Consider the following 22,534-nt stretch of genomic DNA (forward strand, 5'->3'; position numbering starts at 1 on the left):
TAGCTCAAATATCTGCTGACTTACGACATCTGCTTTATACTGAAGTTCCCCGACACACACACAGCCTCAAAAATCTCAGCGTGGAATATAATTCATCAGGATTTTCGATGCTCTCTATATGCTTTGAATTGAAGTCACTACAGCTCAAGGAAGTAAGATACGTTTTATTTAAAAGTCAGCTATCCCCTATACCTTCTCTGGAAATTAATTTAATCTACAAATATGAAACTTAGAAGAAATGTAAAATTAAACTGCTTTAGACATACAGCTTATAAGAGCAAAATTCTAATTACTTCTCAGACAACATTTGAGGAAAAAAACCCACAAAAATGGTTTGAGTTTCTAAAAAACTATCAAGAGATAAACACAGTAACACTAAAAAGCAAACAAAAAACAAAACAAAAAAAACCTCAAACACATTCTGAAGCTTTAACATTCTAGAAATGAAAAACATTCACCTTAAGACTCCTTTTGCAGAGGTCTATGGTACAGACCATCAGCAGCCTAGAGATTATAGGAAATCAGAATTGAAGCTAGTTCAGATACAAACTCTTCCTCAAGAGGGTTATCCATTGGCAGTTTGTGTAGATTTGCTCAGTAGAGATCTAACCAAAACTGCTGGGATGCCTACTGCAAGACACCTCTAAAATACTTATCCTGATTTTGAAGTAATGAAAGACCCAGAGGTTCTTTCAAATGCACTGTAGAAGCTGAACTGAGCAACCTGAAGAACCTGAGCCCAAATGAAAGGTGAAGGGCTCCTCTCCTGGCAGCTTCCTGGCCCCACCACTCTGCCCGTGCATCAGAACTCACCTCGGAAAGCAAGCCCGAGATACTCAGCCCATGCGGAGAACCACTTACAGCCGTGCTGGGAAGCACTGAACTAAGCAGGAGTTCCTAAACGAGTGCAAATTTCTAGTGTTAGCTCCCGCTAGCCATTTGTTTTCCTTTGCCCCGCACAGAAGAACAACCCCTTCCTCCACAAACTCGAGTTCTACTGCTCAAAGGGCAAAGGCTAAGGAGAAAGAAAAAGAAAAGGGGGAAAAAAAGGCAGGGGAGAGAGAGATGACACAAATTAAGTGGATTAGTTATCTAAAGAGGCAGAACGATGTGTGCTTTTATTGACTACTGTTCAGTGCTGCCAGCAGAATGGAAATCTAAAGTATACCAATATATCATAAGCTAGTTTAAGATACCTAATCCATTCATATATGAAATATTAGGTCCACAATACTGGAGGAACTTTAAAAGAAAAACACTAGAAAAAAAATGCTTTCTAAGACTGTTAGATGACATTATCACCTACATAGGAAGCCAAAATTGTTAGGCTGCAACTACTTTATTACTCCTGGATTTACTTCTCCACCTATGAAGAAATAATTTCAGTTGAAATATCAACTTACTTCCTGCATTCTTACAGAAAATGCTGAGACCTTACAAGGAAATTAGAAAGCTATTTTTAACCATAAATAGTAAAGTCCTGAAACTGTCCATCAGAGTACTGGAGATAAAAAAAAAAATCCACATTGCTATAAAGTTACAGCTCATCAGCTTAACAGTTTAGGCAAAGAACTGTACGACAAGATAGGAGTGAACCTTGAACCAACAATTTAAGCTTATGAAACAAGCCTGAGCATACCTGTTTGGTACTTTAGGGAAAAGACAGAGAAGGCTGAAAGGAGATGTAGTTATTTGTTAATAATGGTTACTAGATCCTTCTATATATATCATATTAATACAAAGTTGTAGTTCGATTGCTCAGCTGATACATCGCTTGCCTTCTGGGGTGAGGAAGGAATATTTCCCTATGTTTGACTGATAGGATCTGATGACAATTTGAGATGAGAGATGCAGAAACCACAGTGGACCCACTTCTTCCTCTAACAGGTCATAAGCCACCAGAAAGAAGACAACACTTTACTGGAAAGTAAAATCCTCTATTATACATAATATAAAACTGAGAAATGAAACAGAAGAAGTCTCAGAAAACAGATTTTGAACTGAGTGAAGGATAAGGAGAAAGTAGAATAGGCATGGCACATACTGAAAGACAATTTCAGAAATTCCCAGGCACTTAACATTTTGAAAGCAGTGAAAATAACATTTTCAGAATAATTTCTGGGCAGTCATACCTTCAAAAGTTGCAGTGTCAAGTTCTGGGGATGCATTACTACAGTAATTGTAATATGACAAGTTTACTACACATTTTTACCCTGTTATAGAAAAAGAAGGCAAAGTAGGATATTTCCTTATTCTAAGCATCAAAAAATAGTCTGGCAGCAGCCAAGAAGCACTTATTATATAGAATTTTTTAAGAATTGTAAGAGATCACACATTAACATGTAACTACTAATCCCTCCAGGCAGCAGTACTGTTTTGGAGTTACTGTGAGAATCAAGCAGATCACAGAACTCCTCCACCAAAGCAGCTCAACCTTTTAGCTGAAGCAGACTGTTCATGCCCTAATGCACACTTTTGAGGACTATCCATTTCTATCACTTCTCTTCCTTCTCAGTCACACTATCAAATAAGAAACAAGCCCTCAATATGGTCAAAATGCATACTTTTCATGTCATCTACTTTGGGTGCACACATGCATCAAAGCATTCAAATGGAGACTGCCTGCACTGTATGTGACAGGAACTGCAAGCAAGCTGAAACTTGCATTTTGATCACACAGGAACGAACTGCAAGACCTTTAGGAAACAGGAATGCGGGAAAAGGTTGCAAAAATTTTGTCTGCTCCCTTCAGGAAACCAAAGCGTTTCTAGGAACAAGTGAAAAGGGAGCAGAATACACACTGGTCACTGATATCAGAAGACCTTTTAATTTTAATACTCTCCTTTGCTAAATGACACAAGTAAATGATCTGAAATCTGGTCAAGATCTGGCTTTCATTTCTGGGTGGATATGACAGCAAAACTCTGAGCTTTTTAGTTTCACTAATTTCCTCTTTAAAAAAGAATCCAATCCATCAAAATGAGAGAGAATACTCTCTCATTTTAAGACAAAATGTATTTTTAATGTTTGTGTCCTATTTCTGAAGAGTTTTTTTGATGACTAAGACCATTAATCAAAACATTTGCTTTTCCTCTGACTAAAAGAAAACATTTCATCAAAACATCTTGGTTTTTCACATCCCCCTCAAGAACATGGCCTCCACCAGCAATTCGTCTTGAGAACTGATTAATAACCAAGGCAGAATTAGCCAAGAGCTTTCCAAATAATCCCAATTCTTATAAATAAGGGACTCTAATCTGGATTTATCCTATAAAAATAACACTGAATTCAGCATTGTTGAATTCAGATGCTGTTTTCAAAGCAAACTGGTAGTAGTCACTGTAACTCAAGTCTTTTTCCATAATAATAATAATTTGAAACATGTTCTTTGTCTGCAAGTCTCTACAATTCAAATGATTTGAGCTTGTCTCTGTTTTTGTGTGAAGTTTTTGTAAATGGATCTAAATGATGTTTTAGAAGCAGGCAAGCTCACTTTACCCAAGCTCTGAACCAGGCAGATTTAAGGAGCCTTTCAGTCAAAAATTACCGTATTTCAATTAACACAGTATATTAATCAAGCTAAAAACACTGAACTAACAAGAACTCTTTTGTGCAATAAACTTAGGATTTATCATTGCAATTCTCATTAATGTTTTCAGGATTATGGCAGAGCTGGCAGTCAAAATGGCACAGTCCAAAGACTGACATGGAAGCTAATAAAAAGGACAGTAGGATTTTCCAAAGACTTTAAAAACATCTTCTCAATACAACTGTGTCATTAACCTCTTAGGATTTAATGCCCTTGCCAAGGCAAGCTGCTAGATGCTCACGCTAGCAGGAGGCAGGCCACCAGCACCACAGAAGCTCCTGGAACATCCAGGTAGGCAACAAAAGCCAAGAAGCCGCTCTTTCCCTCCTCATGAAAAGCTCAAAGAGGGTATATGAAAGGAGAGCAGCTTTAACTGGCCCTTTTACCATTTTAATTTACCCTGAATAAGATAAAAATGTCTAGAGAAAAAAGTCAAGAGTACAAGCTGTCCTGAACTGCTGTTATTTGAACATAATTGCTTCTCTGAGCAGTGTCGCTTTCACTTGTGTGCTGTCAGTAGCTTGGTCAGCTGTTAGGTTTTTGCTGGTTTTGCTCACCTAGAACAAACACGCACAACATATCAAGAAAATGTATGAAGGAACTGCACCTGCCACTCTCCCAAGCCACACCACATTTCCTGAGCAGCTATAATGCTGCAATTAGCAGGCAAGAAGACAGTATGAAGAAGCCAGAGTATGTCCACCCTCCTAGCTTTAGTGAGTTGAAAACATGAACTACTTTTGGTGATTAGTAATTATTACGACTTAGTAGATACTCAAAGTGGTCTGCTTGACATGAGTTGCCCTATAAAGGGCCAACCACAGGGCTCGCATCATTTGCATCAGTTTTGCAAAGAACAAGATAATTTCATATAATCGCAAAACAAGGTGATTTGAGAACATCTGTATCAGAACAAGGTTAGAAAGCAAACCTTATCAAGTGCCAGTCAAAGCTTTTCATATCATCTAGGTTTCATTTTGTAGGACAGGATGTAGGTAGAATCGTTCACAAGGCACATCATCTTGTCATACAGGTATGTATATGAAAGGTAGGCTTAAGTGAGGTAGCACGGGAAGCAACCTAGCTGCAAGAGCACAAAGTTTACTCTGCCAAGAAGCAAGATAAATCAGGGCTGCACAACACACTGCTGCCATGGCCCGGCTACTTGAAATTCACAAATCAATTTATTTGAAATTACCTGTTGTACCTGCATACTATACTGAAAACGGCACTGCAAACCCATCGCACCTTTGTAGAAAAGCTCCAGATGAATTATTTTGAGAACAGGCAGAGAAATTAGACAACAGACTTCATTTTCAGGAAGGTAAAAGTTTGTTAGCACTATGCACTAGCATAAGAAGAGTGTAGGATGAAACCTTGCTCAAAGAATGTATGGAGGTTTAGTTCCCCTCAGTCACCGAGACAGTCACTGTGACTGAAGTGAGGCAACAGCAGACATACTATTAAAAAATTGCCCACTACAGTTAGCTAGCTCAAAGCCCTCACAAACCTTGAAGAATAGACCTCAAGGTCAGTATCTTAACCCACCATCACCAATGACAGCCTTGGCAAACAGGAGTTCTGTTGCCACATCATAGATATTTATAATGTTAAATTGAGGATAGTACATATAAAATGAACCCCATAGGGTATCTAAAAGGTGTCACTCAACTGCATTGATAAGGACCCTATCTTTTTACATAATAGGTTTATAATTCCATATTCCATTCAAGGAAGAAAAAGTTTCTATATTCAAGTCATTGGAATATCCAGCAAACAATGTGCACATTTTATTAGGAACTGAAAGGCTAGATAAAAACATGCATATCCTGACAAGCGAGAAAAACAATTACAATAGCAAAAATCTAGTAGAAATCTTTAACGTTACATAAAGAATAGATTGTGCAGTTGTGTTATATGTCAGATCTCGTTCCATTTCCATATAAACTAGAATTCAGTAGCAGATCTAGGATTTAAAAAAGAAAGTGTTTCTCAGAAACATCCTACCAATCATTCTGCTTTTAACATACCACATCCAACTCGTAGACTCCACAGGCAGATTACTCCAAAGCCTGGTGTTTACCAGAAAGATTTCTCACTGGAACCCACAAAAGTGTTTCACCATTTATTATTAACTACCTGAGGGATAACATAAATGTGTCTCATGTGAAGAACTCATCTCGTCAAAGCTTTTGGATAGCACTGACAGGCCCAGGTGACTACTGTTTATTTTTAGGTAGGCTTTGTAGGTTCTAGTCTCATAACACTGGCAAGCATTGTACCTAAAAGCCTTAAATGAAGGACTCCTTGGCACTAATGGCTTTGGACATTTGCCCGCTTCAAAACAGAAACACTCTAAACTACATTAAAAGAAAGAAAAAATCAGCCCCTGGCTCGGTACAGTAAGCTAATTATAGCAGCAAGTTAATAATTCAGAGACTTGCCAGGAGCAAGACAGGACACGGCTGAGGTAAACGCTGTTCTGGAGAAGTGGTACAGTAGTAAAGTGCAATCTAATACTGAAGAGTGAGTTCAGTTACCAAGAGACCTTGGCACATGTGGCAAAAGTTTATTGAAATAAGGATTTTACTCATCCAAAATGCTGCTTATGTTACAAACATAATTTTTGAATAATATCTTGCATATCACATCCCAGGCATCCAGAATCAGACTTGTATGATACAGCAAGTGGTTTTCCAAAGTCAAGAAATACCAAATCAGTGGCACTGGCTTCGTCAAACCAGAGATTTTTGTGTCACTTGCAGCAAGGAATTGGCAGACACATATTAGAATCTTTCTCTAAAACTGATTCTGGATACACACGAACCAGGACAATGGGTCTAAACAGACACCCTCATCACTAATAACACTATAATATACTGTAAATGCTACAATACAATTATCTAGTTAATACAACCATATAGCAGCCCTACAATTTTTGTGTTCTCAAACAACATTTGACTGTGCTGTCCTCTTTTGGTTTTTCTTCAAAGACTGGCCAACAACCTAAGTAGTACACAAGGAAAAGATTGGGAGAGGTTCATGAGATAACCACATCTGATACAAAGGAAGAGCAAGGACTTTAAAAGTTCGGTACTGACAGGCAGAAAAAAATCCAAACGTTGCTGGGAGTAGCAGTCAAATGGTGAAATACAGTAAGCAAAAGTTTAGTACTAAACAATTCACAATGCATTCAAACATCTCACTTGAACTCCAGAAGACTGGATAACAAAGTGAGGGGATTGTGCTGGTATATTTCATGAAACTAAACAAACAACATGAAACTGGACAAACCTTTGGAATACTTTGTTAAGAAAAGACAAAAATAAAGGCAGAAGGACAGCTTTACATGTATCAGTAATGTTGCGGACTAAAAGAGTATGGTAAAACAAAACCTGCTTGAGGTGCAATCATTTTAGAGAACAACTGTAAGAGTTTAATTGGACGGACTGCCTGGGTCAAATTTTTCTCTCTGATCAAGAGAGATACAAAACCTAAGGAATGGACACATGAGCAAGTTATTGCAGAGTCAGGTAGTGTATATGAACCCCTTGAGGAGTAAGTATTGATCAATGTGCACAACCTTGCCTAAGCAAACAAACAAAAGATACTGACAGCAAGGTTGATCATTACAATTATGGGCCCATTAAACCCACCTAAATGCAAATTTTTAGAATAAATTTTAAAGGAAATAAAGTAGGAAGGTAATCTGAAAGTGGGATAAACTGCAATATAGGTTTGATACAGAATTTGTGTAGATTTAGAATAAAGTCAAGTCAGGAAAAGAAGAGTTTAGGCTGTTTGCTTTGCAGTGACACGTAGCTCCTACAGGCATGCTGGAACATCTTTAATAAAATAATTCATTTTCTATACAAAGGAACATATAACACTATCAAATAGAAAACAGTTTAAGCTAGAGGAGATGTAAACTAGTATCTAAATTCTTAAAGCACGTAAAGAGCTGGCTAAAGGTAAAATTCCCACATAAGAAAAAATGACTGCAGGGTAGATGGAAACTTCTCAGAACTGAATACAGACCAGCTTTTGGGACTGAGTTTATTTCACATCTCATTAATATTGTTAACAGTAAATGCAGGAGTGTGCTAATGAAATGTGCTGATAAGGCAAAGCTGGTAGCCATACTGGATACACAGCCAGATCACGCTATCATAAAATGAGAGCTGGATAACTGAGAACTAGAATAACAGAAATAGGATGAAATTTCAAAACAGGGTCCTATATGAACTCATAATGATTACTGAATGAAAGATTATCACTTGGAAAAAAAGGAAGAGGAGAAATACCTTGTATTAATTAATCCTAAAATGACTATGAGCCAAAGTGACACAGTAAATGAGGCTGTAAGGCATACCAGACAAAGCTGTTTCTGGTAAAAAGTGAACTGCCAATATCACTGCGTAAGGTACCAGAGAGAACTTGTTTGTTACATTACGTACAATGCAGACTTTACATTCAAGACAGAAATTCCTACTGGCACAAGCTCAGACGAAAAATACTAGGGAAATGGACAGTCTTGATAGTTACCCCATTACAGCTAACATCCCACCGCTGGAACGTGTGTACATGCAGGAGAACAGGGGATGGCACGAGTGAGGTGTTGCTCCCCTGGCTGTATATTTAACAGCAGTGAAGTCGGGAAAAGAAGGCTTGTGGATATAGCCACAAGCACGAGTGCCTAGAGAGAGGACACCTACTGCTCCTACAGTGCTGTGCTCATCCCTCTCTAAGTCTGAGGGCCAGAAAGTGCCACTTCCTTTTATCTGCCTTCTCCAGATCTGTGTAAACTAATACCAGATAATCCTGGTGTAACTTATGTCAAAAGAAAAGAAAAAAAGAAAAAATACACAAACCAAACCAAAACACTAAGTAACTTGGCTCACACAACCCCAGCCAAATAAAGGCTGAAATGGACTATGAATGAAGTATGTAGCAAATAAGGACAAGTAACAGCCAAAGAGAGAAATGGATACGAACCGACCACGAATAAAATCAGAGGACAACCATCAGATGAATGTTGTTTCAAAACCTCCTTAAAGTAGGAGTAGTAGAATCAGAAAAAGCTAACTCATTTTATGATAAAACTGATCAGTTTATGAATGGTATTTTATGACACGGTTAGTCCAATGACCCTATCCATTTCAATCCTTATTTCACTGTTTAGTCATAATAGAGCAAAAAAACAGCAAGGAAAATACAGAGGCTACACTGGATAATCTCAAGCTTTTACACACCAGAAAAATCTGAAGCAAAGGCACTTGCTTCCTGCTGGAAGTCAATGATCCCAGTACATAATGCTAGCAGCATGGCATGCTGAGCCTTGTAAGCGATTTGGAGAAGAGTGGCAGGATCTACTCAAAAACTCAGAAGACTGCTAATGTTTTTTTACTATTTACAGGACCTGTCAAACATCAGAAAAGTAGCTTAGCAGATGAACTTGCTATGGTAAATTATGTAGATCTAAGGTAGCACAAGCTATTTTCTGCATCCTTTTCACCATTTTTTTCTGGCAAATACACAAATATATTCCTATTATAAATTACAAACTGGCAGAAGAGGGACATGAAAATTCTAAGCTGAGATTCTTATGTAGCTACTACTATTCAAAATAGACAAACAAGTACTTTGATAGCACACTATTCATGTTAGTCAAGGGCAATTAAAAAAGCTGTAAACTGCTATGTAAATACTCTCTGTAACTATTTACTTGTTTAACTTCTCATCAGAAGTCAGTAATTAAAAAGATATTTTTCAAAAAATAGAAAATTGAATTTGATGTATGTATTCCTAAGGTTATATCCCAGTTAGATTTTTACAACCACATACCAGAAACACAAAGTCTCAGATGACCAAAGCTATATGAAGAAACAAAGTAATGATTGCCTACGTCATATTAGCTTTTTTTAAATTTTGTTTTAAATATAAGGGTCTCACACCACACTTCAAATGAGAGACTGGAATCCTGTAGTATAAATAAGTTGCTGCTAATAAGAAAATACAGGATGCATAAAAAAAAATTAGGCATGCTGACCTTGGTATTTCATCTTCTTCCCACCGAATAAAAGACACACTGTTCAAATTTTCTGGCAAATGATTTTTATGACATTCACTTACACCTGATGTATCACCTAGGAAGAAAAATAGTAAGAAAATGAATGAATTAGCTATGCTCCAATATTTTTTTACATGTAAAATAATATAATTGCACCTACTATTTAGTACTAGAATTCTAATGCTTCTAAAGAGTAAGTAATACTCCATGACCTAGGCTTCAAAAGTAATATGCTATCATTCAAGTGATTTAATTTTCTTAAATATAGACACACATAAAAAGAAAAATATATTCCTAGCACACTGACAATATTAGAATTAAATTTGCTGTGGTCTAGTCATGGCTTAACCTAAATTCCATCTTTTCCTTTTTGAGCAAGTTTCAAAGGAAAACACGTGTTGTCTGATGTAAACTTAGGGATCCCCAACTGTCTGCTTCCTCAGATCAGATCCCAATGGAAATCATCAGCCAAACAAAGCACTAAGTTCTACTTTGCACTTTTCCTCTTTCTTATCCCTGAACTGAGAGCGAATACACAATATATCCCAGCTAACAGGGACAGTGGCAGTAAGTAGAACTTGCGATGAAAGCAGATGCTCTAACTTGCAAAGAAAGACAGGACTGCAGAAGTTCGCTCAGAGGTCTCAGTTTAAGGAAGTGTGCTCCCTGCGGTTTCCTCTTGAATCTTAACTCTTCAAATGAAGGGAAGACAAAATACACAGGATGTGGCAAAAGGAAAAAGAAAAGCCTGACAAGGGAGGGGGGAGGGCAGGAGACTTGGAAAATTACTCAGCTTCCCACTTTCATACAAAAGACCACCTTGAACATTGAATTTTCTTCATCGTTTTTGGTTTGTCGCATACCAGTAATTTTTTGTATGAGATTTACCTTACAGCAACAGCAAAAGCTTTTGGATTTGTTAAAGACATACTATTGAATTGTCAGAGACCGTTCATAAATATTTATAAAGAACATACATTTTTATTCTATACTTTTAAAAGCAAGTTTCACAATGGAGTCTTGAACACATGCACAGCCATTTGTCCACTACCTGGAATAAGAGGGATTGGGATATCTCATACAACAGAAATAATATAGGTACTGCAGAAGTCACTGGAAAATACAAAGCCAAAATGCCTTAGAAGCACTTAGAAACAGCCAAAATTCAGCAGGCTTATTAAAATTTTCCCAGTTCACCCCTGCTGGACCCAAACTAGTTCCTGCAAATGCTGCCCCTACCTCAGACTCTCAAGTGTGCTGACACACAGCTACACTCAGCTACTAAATGATCATTGAAAATGTAGCACTGAAGTGTAGTGCAAAAATATCCCCAAGTTTATGCAGGAGCTAGCTCAAATTCAGTCAAACCTGTGCTAAAATGGTCTGTGCACTGCAATTCCTAAGCACATATTCCAGAAAGAAGATACCAGTTATCTGATGTGGCTTTGCAAGAATCCAGCTCAAACCTTACACAGCTTAATGTCCATGATGTTCAGAAGTGACTACTTGCCCCTGGGCAGAGAAGGTCCAGGAGGAAATACAGCCATGTTTTCACCATGTGGCATCTCAGCTAGTTCACCACACTAAAATGTAAGCTGACTCTACCCAGGAACATCTCTTGTTATTTTTCCATCTGCAGCTTGGCTATTCTAAGAGTTGACTAACCAGGAATGAATAGTTATATGTTTTAAAGGACAACACATCACATCAGCTAGGCAGTATCAGAGGTCAACAGGCAAATTTTGCAAATTTGTAAATATATACTACTATTAAAAAAAAAATAATAATATGCATTTCAAATGCCAGAGCAGTTTTAGGGCATTAAGGCCCTTTTTTTCTTTCCTGTGAACTCTACTTTCAAATACTTCCAAAAGTGAGGCTCAGACTCCCAGATAATTTTTTTTTCTTTAATAACAAAGCTACTGATAGGGATTTAAAGACACTTGATACTCTTTCTTTTCTTGGTATCAAGATCTTGTAAGACAGTATCAATGAAACACCAAGTTATAGGAGATTCAACCACTGAAAATAAAAGTTTTGTAATGGTTTTAGTGGCATGTGGTATATGAACGAATCTGCAGCCTTCCTTCTCACTATCCATAAAGAGGACTTGGAAAGAAAGAGGAACTCCTGCTGCTTCGGGATACGCACTGGCAAAGGCAGAGTATTCCTGCTACTGTAAGTTTGCCTGCTTACCTCTCTCAACCTTCAAAACAGTCTGCTCATCTGAGTGAGAAAAATACCACTGGAAACAGGCTCCTGAGGTTTGATTACTACATATTTAGTAACAGATCTACTACTGAATTTTCTATTCCTTCCTAGATTGATTTTTGTATAATCATCTGCAACGGAAGAAAAATAATATTTGGGGCACCTATTTAGACAACTTATACTGATATCCAAAATGCAATGTTGATCCTGGCCCATCAGTCATGGGCAGAGGCTGTGCCTTTGGCACCACTCCACTAGGTCTGAGCCTAGAGCGGATGGCTCTTTTACATTCAGGGCTGTTGTGCAAGGATTGGGCTCTTGACAGCATTGTCTCTATCATGTTGTGCAGGGGACAAACTGTCCTTTGCACAACTTCTGCGCCAGGAGTGGTAGATAGTGATCCTATGCCTGGGGAATGCAACAGACTGAGGTAGGCTACTTACACAGCTGCAGGGTGGACCCTTGACACCAAATGGCATTAATCTTGCTAGGAGCACTGCTGCTATTATGTGATCAAGCCAAGACAAGGTAGTTTGCCAACTTCCTGCTTTTATCCTGTTGGATTTCCCCCTATAAGAACAGTTCAAGACCAGCGGTCTCAGCCCATGCTCTTCTTCCATCTCCTTCTTCCCACTCAAGATCTATATCTTTGATATCAATGGCTTACATCTTGCTTTCTTCTCCTTTTCAAATGATAGGTGTAAAAAAAACAATGGAAAAAGAATGGGAACAGCTATTCCTTACAAACAGATTGTACTTTGCTAGGAGGCCACTTTGGGATGTTTGTAAAGCTACAGATACCTGACTATACTTCCTCAAGACTGAAGATCCTGAAGCCTGAGCTTCTTTCTTCCTACAGTTCTGACAGCAGCAAGAAGTGTGGCCTATTGCTGAGTATGGAGAGCTTCCAAATGTCTTCTGAATGTTTTTCTAGAGATTAGAATCAGATATGATACCCCATGCACTAACCTATTGCTCTCTAAATATATACATGTAAAAAATATGGGGAAAAATTAAAGTCATTGTGATTCTTATTTGCTGTTTTTACAGAAAGATATTTTATCAGTTCTTTTAAACTCTTGCTTTGTTTATCTATCAGAACAATCATGATTTACCTAAACAGTACTTAATTTTCTTTTACATTCAAAAGGCCAAACCAATTTTTCAAAATGAAAATTAAAAATTTGCTCAGACATTTATACTTCAAATTTTAGCCTGGAACAAGTAACAGTAGTACAAATGGAAGCATTTTAATTAAAATGTTATTTGTGAGAGGACCATAACATAATCTAGTCATAATTTTGTCAAGGCATTGCAGCAGCAAAAAATGAATTATAATTGATTTAGGGTTCAAAAACAAATGTCAAAAAACGTAAAACAACACTATTCTTATATTATCTCTCATGTAAATTCTTCGGCTAAATATCAACTATTCTAAAAATACAAAATTCCTCTAACTTCTAAGAGAGGCGCATACGTCCTGTGAAAATGGTCAAACCCATGCTACTGACAGAACATGTGGTGTTTGACATATGGCATCTCAGTTCAGGAAGCAGGTTATTCCTCAATCCCAATACACAGGCACACAGAGGAACAATGACGGAAAGCTATGAGTGGACTTTGATGCAGAAGGCAAACTGTACGAAAACAGCACAATACCCATTCAGCCACGAAACAATCATCTGGTCTTAAGAAATAAACATCTTACTTTTTCTCCTTGCCTTTCTGAATTTGACAGCAGCCAGGTTTATTAAATTCATTCCATATAAGTTGTAGTCTATAAAGAGTTGAAGGAGGTAGGGAATATGGGCTTCATGAGGCTGGTAAGATTTGTTCATTATGGCTCCACCTTGCAGAAGCTCACATACTCTAAAATTAAAGACAAATTAGAAGATAAGACAAAAATGTTTCCAGTACAATAATATGTAGAAATTTTGGTTTTGATTTTATTGAAATAAATATGTAATGTCTTAAATACTGCCTTAGCTGTATTTTTAACTTGTGAAGAACTTTGTTTCCACAATAGTGGATCCATAAAAAATATCTCTGCTAATAATAATTCAATATATAGGTGTTAATTACAAAGGAGCGTAAACCCTCCAGCTTAAAAAAAATTTCTGATGAAAAATGGTACCATGTAGTATTACTGCAACTCCATCAAAATCTTGCTACAGAACAACTGTGGTAGTGGTATGCCTGCAGACCAGTAATAACTTTGCAAGTCACTCCAGCTCTCTGATAAATATGTAAAGAAGTCATACATAGTTTTAAAGGTACATACTGTACATACAGAAGCAGTATTTTAACCGCTTCCAGGAAGCGCAACAAATTGGATTATTTAAACATCTGTACCTTAAAAAAAAAACCTGCAGGTATTTGGAAAATTATAAATTGGTGTGATAAATGTGTTTGAAAGTAGTACGATATCTAAAACTCAAGGAAATGCACTAAGTGTTTCTAAATACAACAACAAAAAATTTAAAAGAATAAACTATATGAAACGCCATTCCTTATTTGGATAGAAGCAATTCGAACATAAAAAGCTCCAAAGTTTCAAAGAATTGTCACTCAGTTATACATGCATATATCCTTCATTAAGCCAAAAATTTAACACCTTGCAGAATTTTACTAGCCTAAAACAAAAACCAGACAATCCTATCTTATGACCATGTATTAGCGTTTTCTTTAAAAAAAAAAGAAAAAAAAAACAGTTAGGATAGGTAATATTACACAATAATTCCTAATAATTCCTCCCTATTTATTCCTGAATTTATTGTAATTAATGTGCCAGCAGAGTCCAAACCAACAGTGCTTTCATTGATTACAACGTTTCTCTATTGGACAATAATCTTGTTGCTTCTTTTGTTAAAATGTACATCAATCTTCCTTCCAAACTGACTTTCTTCTTCATTCAAGATAAAAGGAAATCAGTCAGAGTTCTGATTCAGAGTCAGTATCACCATGTCCTTACCTTTTTACCATTGCAGGATTGTAAAGATAAATCTTCATAAACTGTCTCTCCTTTTCATGGTAACCATAAAAAGGCCTGGAGAGAAAGAAGTAAAGGCAAGAAGCTAGCCAGTTATGCAGTGGAGTTTATTCAACTACAGTTTACCATAAAAATTATTAAAATTTGGGGGGGGGGGGGGCGGGAGGGGAATGGAATTCTGCATATCCAAGAGAATGAAAATTCCCATGTGTCAGGCCAAAAACCATTATAATCCAAATGTATTTCTTTAAAATAAATTTTCATTCCATTTCAAAAGTCCCTTTTAGAAGTCCCTTGTGCAAATGCCAATTCTTTGCAGACATGTTCTGTGGAGTCTTAACCCACCATCTTTATACATTATTAACACATTGCACATTTCTGAACAGACAATTCCTGTAAGATACTGACTCAGTGGGGTCCAAGTTGGTACACATACACATACATGAATCTGGAGACGAAGGAAGGGAGTAACAGAAAAAAGAATGCAGAAGACTGGGAGAGTACTTGGGACTAGAGTGCATGCTATGCAGCAGAAATTTCAGTCTAACACTTTCGGCTAGGTGGGTTCAACAACAATCTTATGTAGCAGATCACAGGTTTGCCAGAGATAGATGACTATGAAATGAGAGACAGTAAAGATTGTTTAGAAGCTGCCACTCATTTTTGGCATGACCAATTTGAAATTTTTTTTTCATTTTATTTGGAGAAATGCCATGCAGTCGAATCTAAGGGGAGCACTACATTACTGTATAATACTAAATATACTATATACTAATATAGTGTATATACTATACAATACTAAACAGGGAAAGAATAAGCCCTGTACATGTCAAACTGTCCAAAAACCACAAAAAAACAAAAACAAAAAACCCCGAAGGCTTAACATCCTGTTTCTCAGTTTTCTCACATGTAAACACATTGATGACATACCATAATAAAAGTACTTTCAGTAAATCTATTAGTACTGGATTGCTTCAAAAAAACAGAGTTCAGCTCTTCCGATGAATGCTATAAGAAAGTCCTTGAGGAAATTAATTGTGCTGATCAGGTGTAAAATAGTAAACATCAGTTGTGTACTATAAATAACTGAACAACAAGAACAGCTTAAGACAGAATAGCTGCACCTTTTCAGTGATTACTAGTTGTCTCATGGACCAAATAAGGCATGGATCCTGAAGAAAATATGATTTGAGAATGCAGTTAAATAATATGTATCATAATGAAACATCAAGACTAAAATGAAGTTGCACAGGCAATATTAATTCTGGTATTACTTGTCTGAATTGCAGACTTTTTAACTTTAATAATATTATTTTAACATACTTATAATACAACATGTTAAGGAAACAGGCCATAATTCAATACACTGAATGAATGTAAGAAGTCTACAGTTTGCAGTAGTCATGACTGTGAAGTCAGCAAAAGTTCAGGAAAGCATACTTTTAAATGTTACCTCTACAAAATAAGATCTCTTCATAAAAAATACAAAAAATGCTACTGTGAAGCTTAACTTAAATATAAAAATGAAGTTCAGTAATAAGAGGGATTTCAGTCCTAAATTAAATACAAATTTCAACAGAACTGCACAGCTACTGCATTAACACTGCTGTCCCTAATATGTATATAAATGCACACAGCTGATGCCTCTAAAAGCTAGACTGTACTGTTTTAAAAATTGTTCACGACACTGAAACCAAGCTACGTTGAAATAACAAACAACATAGCTGTTATACTGAACAGGAGGAGAACAGATCTGCTTGTATGGTAAAGCAGTCTGTTTCTTTGCTATAAACGTAATGACAGATCAGACATTGAGTTATAATGACTCAATATGATGCAGGTAGGTAAATTAAAAGTTACCTAAAAATGTCAACATTTGCATGGCAATTGATTCATATTCATGTTGACATGGCAGCAAGGGGAGGAAGATTTACAACTTTTAAGGTTAAATATGAATGCCTACTTTAACATCACAATGCAAAAGGACAGTATATTTTACCTCTTTTTATTCCTTGATCTCCACTATGTTTGGAAGTTAACGCAACAAAAGTCCTGTTCTGTTTAGCAAACACATCTACTACATAACAATTTTCCTATTAATTTAGAAGGGCAAGGATAAGACAATCTCCAAGATTTAAAGAAAAATCTATCTTTCTCACCACAGGGACATACAACATCTATGACCAGAATTTGACTTGAAGCCAAAGAAAGAGAAGACAGATTTCTGTCTCTACATAATCCTGTCTATCCAGACAGGTAAAAGATGAAGATGTAGTACAATTTCTGTTAGGTGCTCCCCATTAGCCTTTTATGCAAACAAACAAAATACATGAAACTCTCTTTTCTAGGCTTCTTTGAGGCAGTGTGCACCTGACTTTCTGTAACCACTGTTTTGAAGCTCTTGGGTGACAGAGGTGAACCAGAGGCAGGTTCTCCTACTCTATGTCTGCTTTCTCACTGATTGCCTTCAGCAGTTTACTCTGTCCAGCTTTCATTGTTGAATTACTCCTTCACAGTTCTCTTCTTCAGCCACAGTTGAATGAGATGAATACCTATACTACTATTCATATAGTTCTCACAGAAATAACAAAAATAAGAATACTGTGGGTCAGCTTTCCCACTATTGCAAAAATAGAAAGTTCAGATTAAAAATAAAAAAGAATATTGCAGTCACTTTGTTGGCAGTATCTAGAAGACAGCACTACAACTGGCTGCAACAGAAAGGACATGTTTTATCTACCTAAACTTAAAAGTTAGAAAGGACATGTTTTTCAAAAATGCATACAAAAATAGTTAAAAGGTATCGTTGCACACTGCTGAAAGTTAGTATTTTCATTGTTTTGTTATGAAGCTGAAAAATTCAATGCACATATAGGCTGTGTTCCTCCAAGACAGCTTCCTATTATTCACCATGATTTGATATATTTTTCAGTCTTTGGTTATGCATGTCAAATATGGATTGAGAGAATCCTTAAAGTGTTAATATCCCATAATAATATACAATTCCAGGAGCAGCAGAAAGCTACACCAAGTAGAAACACAACAGTCAGCTTGACAGATAAATAAGTGAATATTTAAAAGCCTCTATTTCATTGTCTGTGCTGCTGGGAGAATCAGATGGATAAACATGACCTATGTTTCTGTACATCTATGATGTACTTCCTAAAGGGGCCACCCTAGATAGTAAGGGGGGTGGGGAGGCAGGAGACCTAGAGGCTGGCTCCTGCATGACACAGGGAACCTAGAATAAATCAGACAGGTAGAAAATGCTGGCTAGAGAGCACTATCTTAACAGAAGAGGCAGGAAAAGCTAACAGGGAAAGATTTGGAAAAAAGTAGCAGGATCCAAGATTAGAGAGAATGTTGGCATCAAGCACTTTGGAGGAAAAGTGTTAATTATGTTCAGTCACAGTGAATGAGAAAAGGTATTTAGTAGCTGCACAAACCTGTATGAATTTATTGGGGGGGGGGGGGGGGGTGAGGGGTGAGGGGGGTGAGGGGAGAAGAGAAGCTCCACAGCCACCCAAATCCTTACCAGGTACTTCTGAATAGAGTAATCACAAAAACATTTCAAAGCACATAACCAAAAAATCTTACCATGTTATACTTACATTCCAGATACTAACGACACTTTGAAAACATGTTGGACAGTAGAAGATGGATTGCCTAAAGCCACATTAAGTGCTCTGTCAATGCTGAACGCCACTTGACGAAGATAGTGTTCTGGATGCTGTCCAAAACCATCATACGGTACATAGAGGTAAGGAAAGATACCATGTAAGTGGAGACAAGTCTTCTGACCTAAAAAGAAAAGGTAAACATTTTTTTAAAAGATGTAGTCATTAAAATATAAAGTTCGTGGAAAAAATCTAATCAATGCAAACAAGAAACTCAGTTTGATCGGGCTGAGGAGGACTCATTTAAGGATGTAGATGTTTACATGTTAGCTGTCTACATACGACTACCATACGCTTCCTTCATAGTATAATCAATGGGACAATTCCCACAGACATCCAAAACAGGTTAGATGGATCACATGCTACAAGAACTCACCTCTTCATTAACTGTAAAGGTGGTGAGGGGTGACTGATTTAGCTGCGGGTATCTGCAGTTAGGAGAGATGAATCCTACCCCTAATAGCTCTATGGATACGCAATTTCTGTTCGTTAAACAATGGGCACCTTCTCACAATTAAGGAAAAAAAAGTCAACATAGTCTATTTTTCTTTCACAGTATCAACTGAGAGTTTGTAACAGCAGAGCAAATATTACTTCCCATCTTTTTAGATTACTAAGTAAAAATTGTTTATAAATAGTTAAAGAGCACCTGAACTATTGAAGCTCGGCAATGCAATCAGAACAAGTGAAAAAACATACTCAATACATTTCATAATTCCCACGCAGCTATCTGAAAAAAAACCAAACTTGAGTCATGGTGCTACTAATAACAATCCAGAGTACTTCCCAAAGATTTTCTACATAATAAAAATCTGTAAAACCTCAATCCTACACCTTTGTGCTCTAAAAGTTGATGTTTTCAATAATCTTTATCAAGTTCAAAATAACTAATACACAGATTCAATCAGTAAAGTTGTTTTGTAAAGATCTAATAATACGAAATATTAAACCTTGTTTAAAAAAAAAGCTGATAAACACCTGACCTTGAAAAAAAAATCCTGAAAAGCTTACTTTATTTTGTAATTTAGACACCTTTATCCACCTCCAGCTTCAAAGATTAAAAAAGTTTTATGGGTCTGAGTTTCCCTGTGGAATTTAGAAAAAAATCCTAACATTTACAGTTGCGTAGCTGTCACACAAGATTCAGTACACATCTAATGCTTGTCCCCTGCTTGTGGACAAAATGAACTAAGTGTGTGTATGGCAAAAAGCTTTTTCCTTTATCTCTGTATTTTCCATTAAGACTCATAATTTTCATAAAATATAGTTTGATTCCCTTCAGCATGGAGGCAACAGAAACATTTCCCTGTGATACACTTCTCAAGTGTAACACAGTATTGATCGTCCTGTTTATTTTTCAGTCTTCAAATCCCTAAAAGAACCAGGGAGTCAAAAAAAATCAGAGGAAATTATGCAGTTCAGTTCTGATTAGCACTGAAGATATTCGAGTTCAGCATAACTTCAAAAGTAACAGACCAGATTAAATTTTGGTTCAAGAAAAATGAAGAAGGTTTTCCACTAGTTCCACTAGTCCGACTCTCCATGTATAACTCAACAGTGAATTAAATACAGCTACAATTTAAGTTATCATTTCTGGTTTGCTTTTATTTCCTCTTTAAAATGTACTCTCTTCATTCTGTTCATGAGCTTTTTCCTTATTTTTCTGTTGTTTTAAATTATTTCCGTTATGACTGTGTTTATCTAAGACAACGCATTCAAGAGCTGTAACAGAAGACTCTCCCTCTCTGTATAGTTTGCTTCTGCTGACTTGTATGCCTTCTTCCAAAAAGAATTATATAAAAACTGCCAAATTAATTATTCTGAAGACTACTGCAGCATAGAGAGGCAATGCAAGCTTTCTTTGGTTTTTGTAATGAGCAAGAGAGCAGCAGCTTGTATCCTCTGCTCTTGCAGTATCCACCCTTAGGTTACAGTCCCACAAAAAAGTACTGCCGGACAACATACTGCGTTACTGCTAAAACAGCGCTGCTGCTTCTGCCAGCAGCTTGTTCCAACTCACTTCTGAGTGAGAAATTTCTGATTTCAGTAAGATCACAGGCACATCTTTCTCACTGGTTTCATTTCTTCTGCAAGGGAAAGTTCTCTATTGTAACTATGCCCTGCCAAACCATTAAAGTTTAGATACTGCAAGACAAAGGAATAGGAGTTGACTGGTCTCCTTCAACAAAAGCACTGTTTTACTGCTTGTCTATGCTATTGCATCCTTCTGATACTGCACAGAAATTACAATAGATGACAACGTCGCTCACATACAGAAGCTGTACCGGCCGATAAGCCCACAGCATTAAACAATAGAGAGACTGGTTTACATAAAAAGCATGCAGCGAGAAAGAAGAAGAAAAAGAAATGGCAAAAAGAGACATTTTTACTCTCTCTGAAAAAAATTCTTTACTCTCTTTTTCAAGCCACACAGCATGTAAAACATGATGATGGACATTCCCTGCCACTTTCTCTAAACCTTAGATTTTTATCATCTTTTCCACAGGTAAGAGACAAGCCCCAGTCTGTACAGCAATTTAGTTCTCCTTTCCCACCTGAAGCCAACGAAGACCTAGATCAGCTGCTGGCACGGGCACATCCGTTACCAGAGCAGCTCCCAGCCACTATCCTCTCCCCCTCCACATACTCCCTTCTTCTCCCAGGATCCCATGCCAACTTTTTCATGCCTGTCGGAACATTACACAAGATCATTACGGAAAGACACAAATACAACCTACTTGGTGGTCGGGGGGCTTCTACCTTCCTCGCTCTCCCTTTGCAACAAACTGCTCCCAACGTCCCTTAGCATCAGCTCTCTGCTCCCCACTTGCCCAGCAGCAGAGACGCACGGGGCATAACAGCAGCGCGGGGAGACGGCCAGAGCACGGTGGGCTGCTGACAACCGCTGCCATCGCCTCATGCCCTGGCTCCATTACTGGTGCATCCAGGAACTGGTGGGGAACTGGCTGGTTCCTGACCATGCACCAGCACACTATAGATGCCTACAATTCACTCTCAGACCTGGGAGATGAGTTACAACTTGGGGAGTTTACTGAACCGGGCTACACTTGAATCCATGACCTTGAGATGAAAAGCACACAATTTATAAACTAGTAACAACAAAAAAACCCCCAACCAACAACAAGTTTTCCATGATCTGGACAGTTTCTCAGTTCAGGGGATGTTTTTGTTCCATGTATCAGGGAGTCAAGCTAGTATGTATTTTAGTTCTGTCCAGGTAATAATGAGTGTGTTACATGGGTCTGGATTTAGCTCCAGTTTAAAACATGCCTAAATGATCAATCTGAATTGCTTCCATCTTAACTGAGATAAATTTTAAAGTGAAGAAAATTTAAATTAAGCACTTTTTATTTTTCTTTATGCCAATTTTCCTACAGTTTGTGTCTTGTTTTAAATGAACAATTTTTTAAAATTGGACAGCACTGGACTTCTATGGGCATCAATTTAAGGCACAGGGAAGTTGGGTTTTTTTGTTTTTGTTTTTTTGCTTGTGTTGCCCGAATTCTGCGATTGATTTTTGGCAGTTGATGCAGATGAAGCATGACATATGACTTTGCCAGTGGTTTAATGATTTCTTTCTTTTAATTGATATGTGGCTCACCTGTAATTATATCAGTAACTGATTCAGTGCATTTTTGGCCCTTCCTCTTACTTTTTAAATATTTAATGCATTTTAAGAAGTTAAATTTCATCATTTCATTTGTAGATTCGTATCTGTCTACACTGGTTGTAGGACTTTTCAACTTTGGATTAAAGCAATTCCATTCTGTACATGTCTTAGTTAAATTTTACCTCGAGCTTGTCCTCTTTAGAAAATAAGAGTTGGACCTACAAGCACGGGCATGATTGGGAGGAGGGGCGGTATGCATGTGTGCAGAAGTGTTCAAATAGATTTTCTTCATTTTGTTTTTTAGTTCAAACCAGCAACCATTAAGCAAAAGGGAAAGACTTACTAGCATTCCAGTCTATCGAGGTAG

At 37.3% G+C, this 22,534-nt stretch overlaps 1 protein-coding gene across 1 annotated transcript in view; it reads right to left on the reverse strand.

Moving 5' to 3' along the window:
• REV3L (REV3 like, DNA directed polymerase zeta catalytic subunit) overlaps window positions 1–22,534 on the reverse strand; it is a 126,772-nt gene that overhangs the window by 59,683 nt on the left and 44,555 nt on the right. Inside the window, exons 2-5 of the mRNA XM_064508887.1 lie at window positions 18,471–18,660; window positions 14,842–14,916; window positions 13,579–13,739; window positions 9,639–9,735 (exon numbers count right to left, since the gene is read on the reverse strand). Coding sequence (XP_064364957.1) covers window positions 9,639–9,735; window positions 13,579–13,739; window positions 14,842–14,916; window positions 18,471–18,660 — 523 coding nt within the window. The remainder of the gene's footprint in view (window positions 1–9,638; window positions 9,736–13,578; window positions 13,740–14,841; window positions 14,917–18,470; window positions 18,661–22,534) is intronic.

The sequence above is a fragment of the Dromaius novaehollandiae genome, chromosome 3 (assembly GCF_036370855.1).
Source record: "Dromaius novaehollandiae isolate bDroNov1 chromosome 3, bDroNov1.hap1, whole genome shotgun sequence".
Lineage (NCBI taxonomy): Eukaryota > Metazoa > Chordata > Aves > Casuariiformes > Dromaiidae > Dromaius > Dromaius novaehollandiae.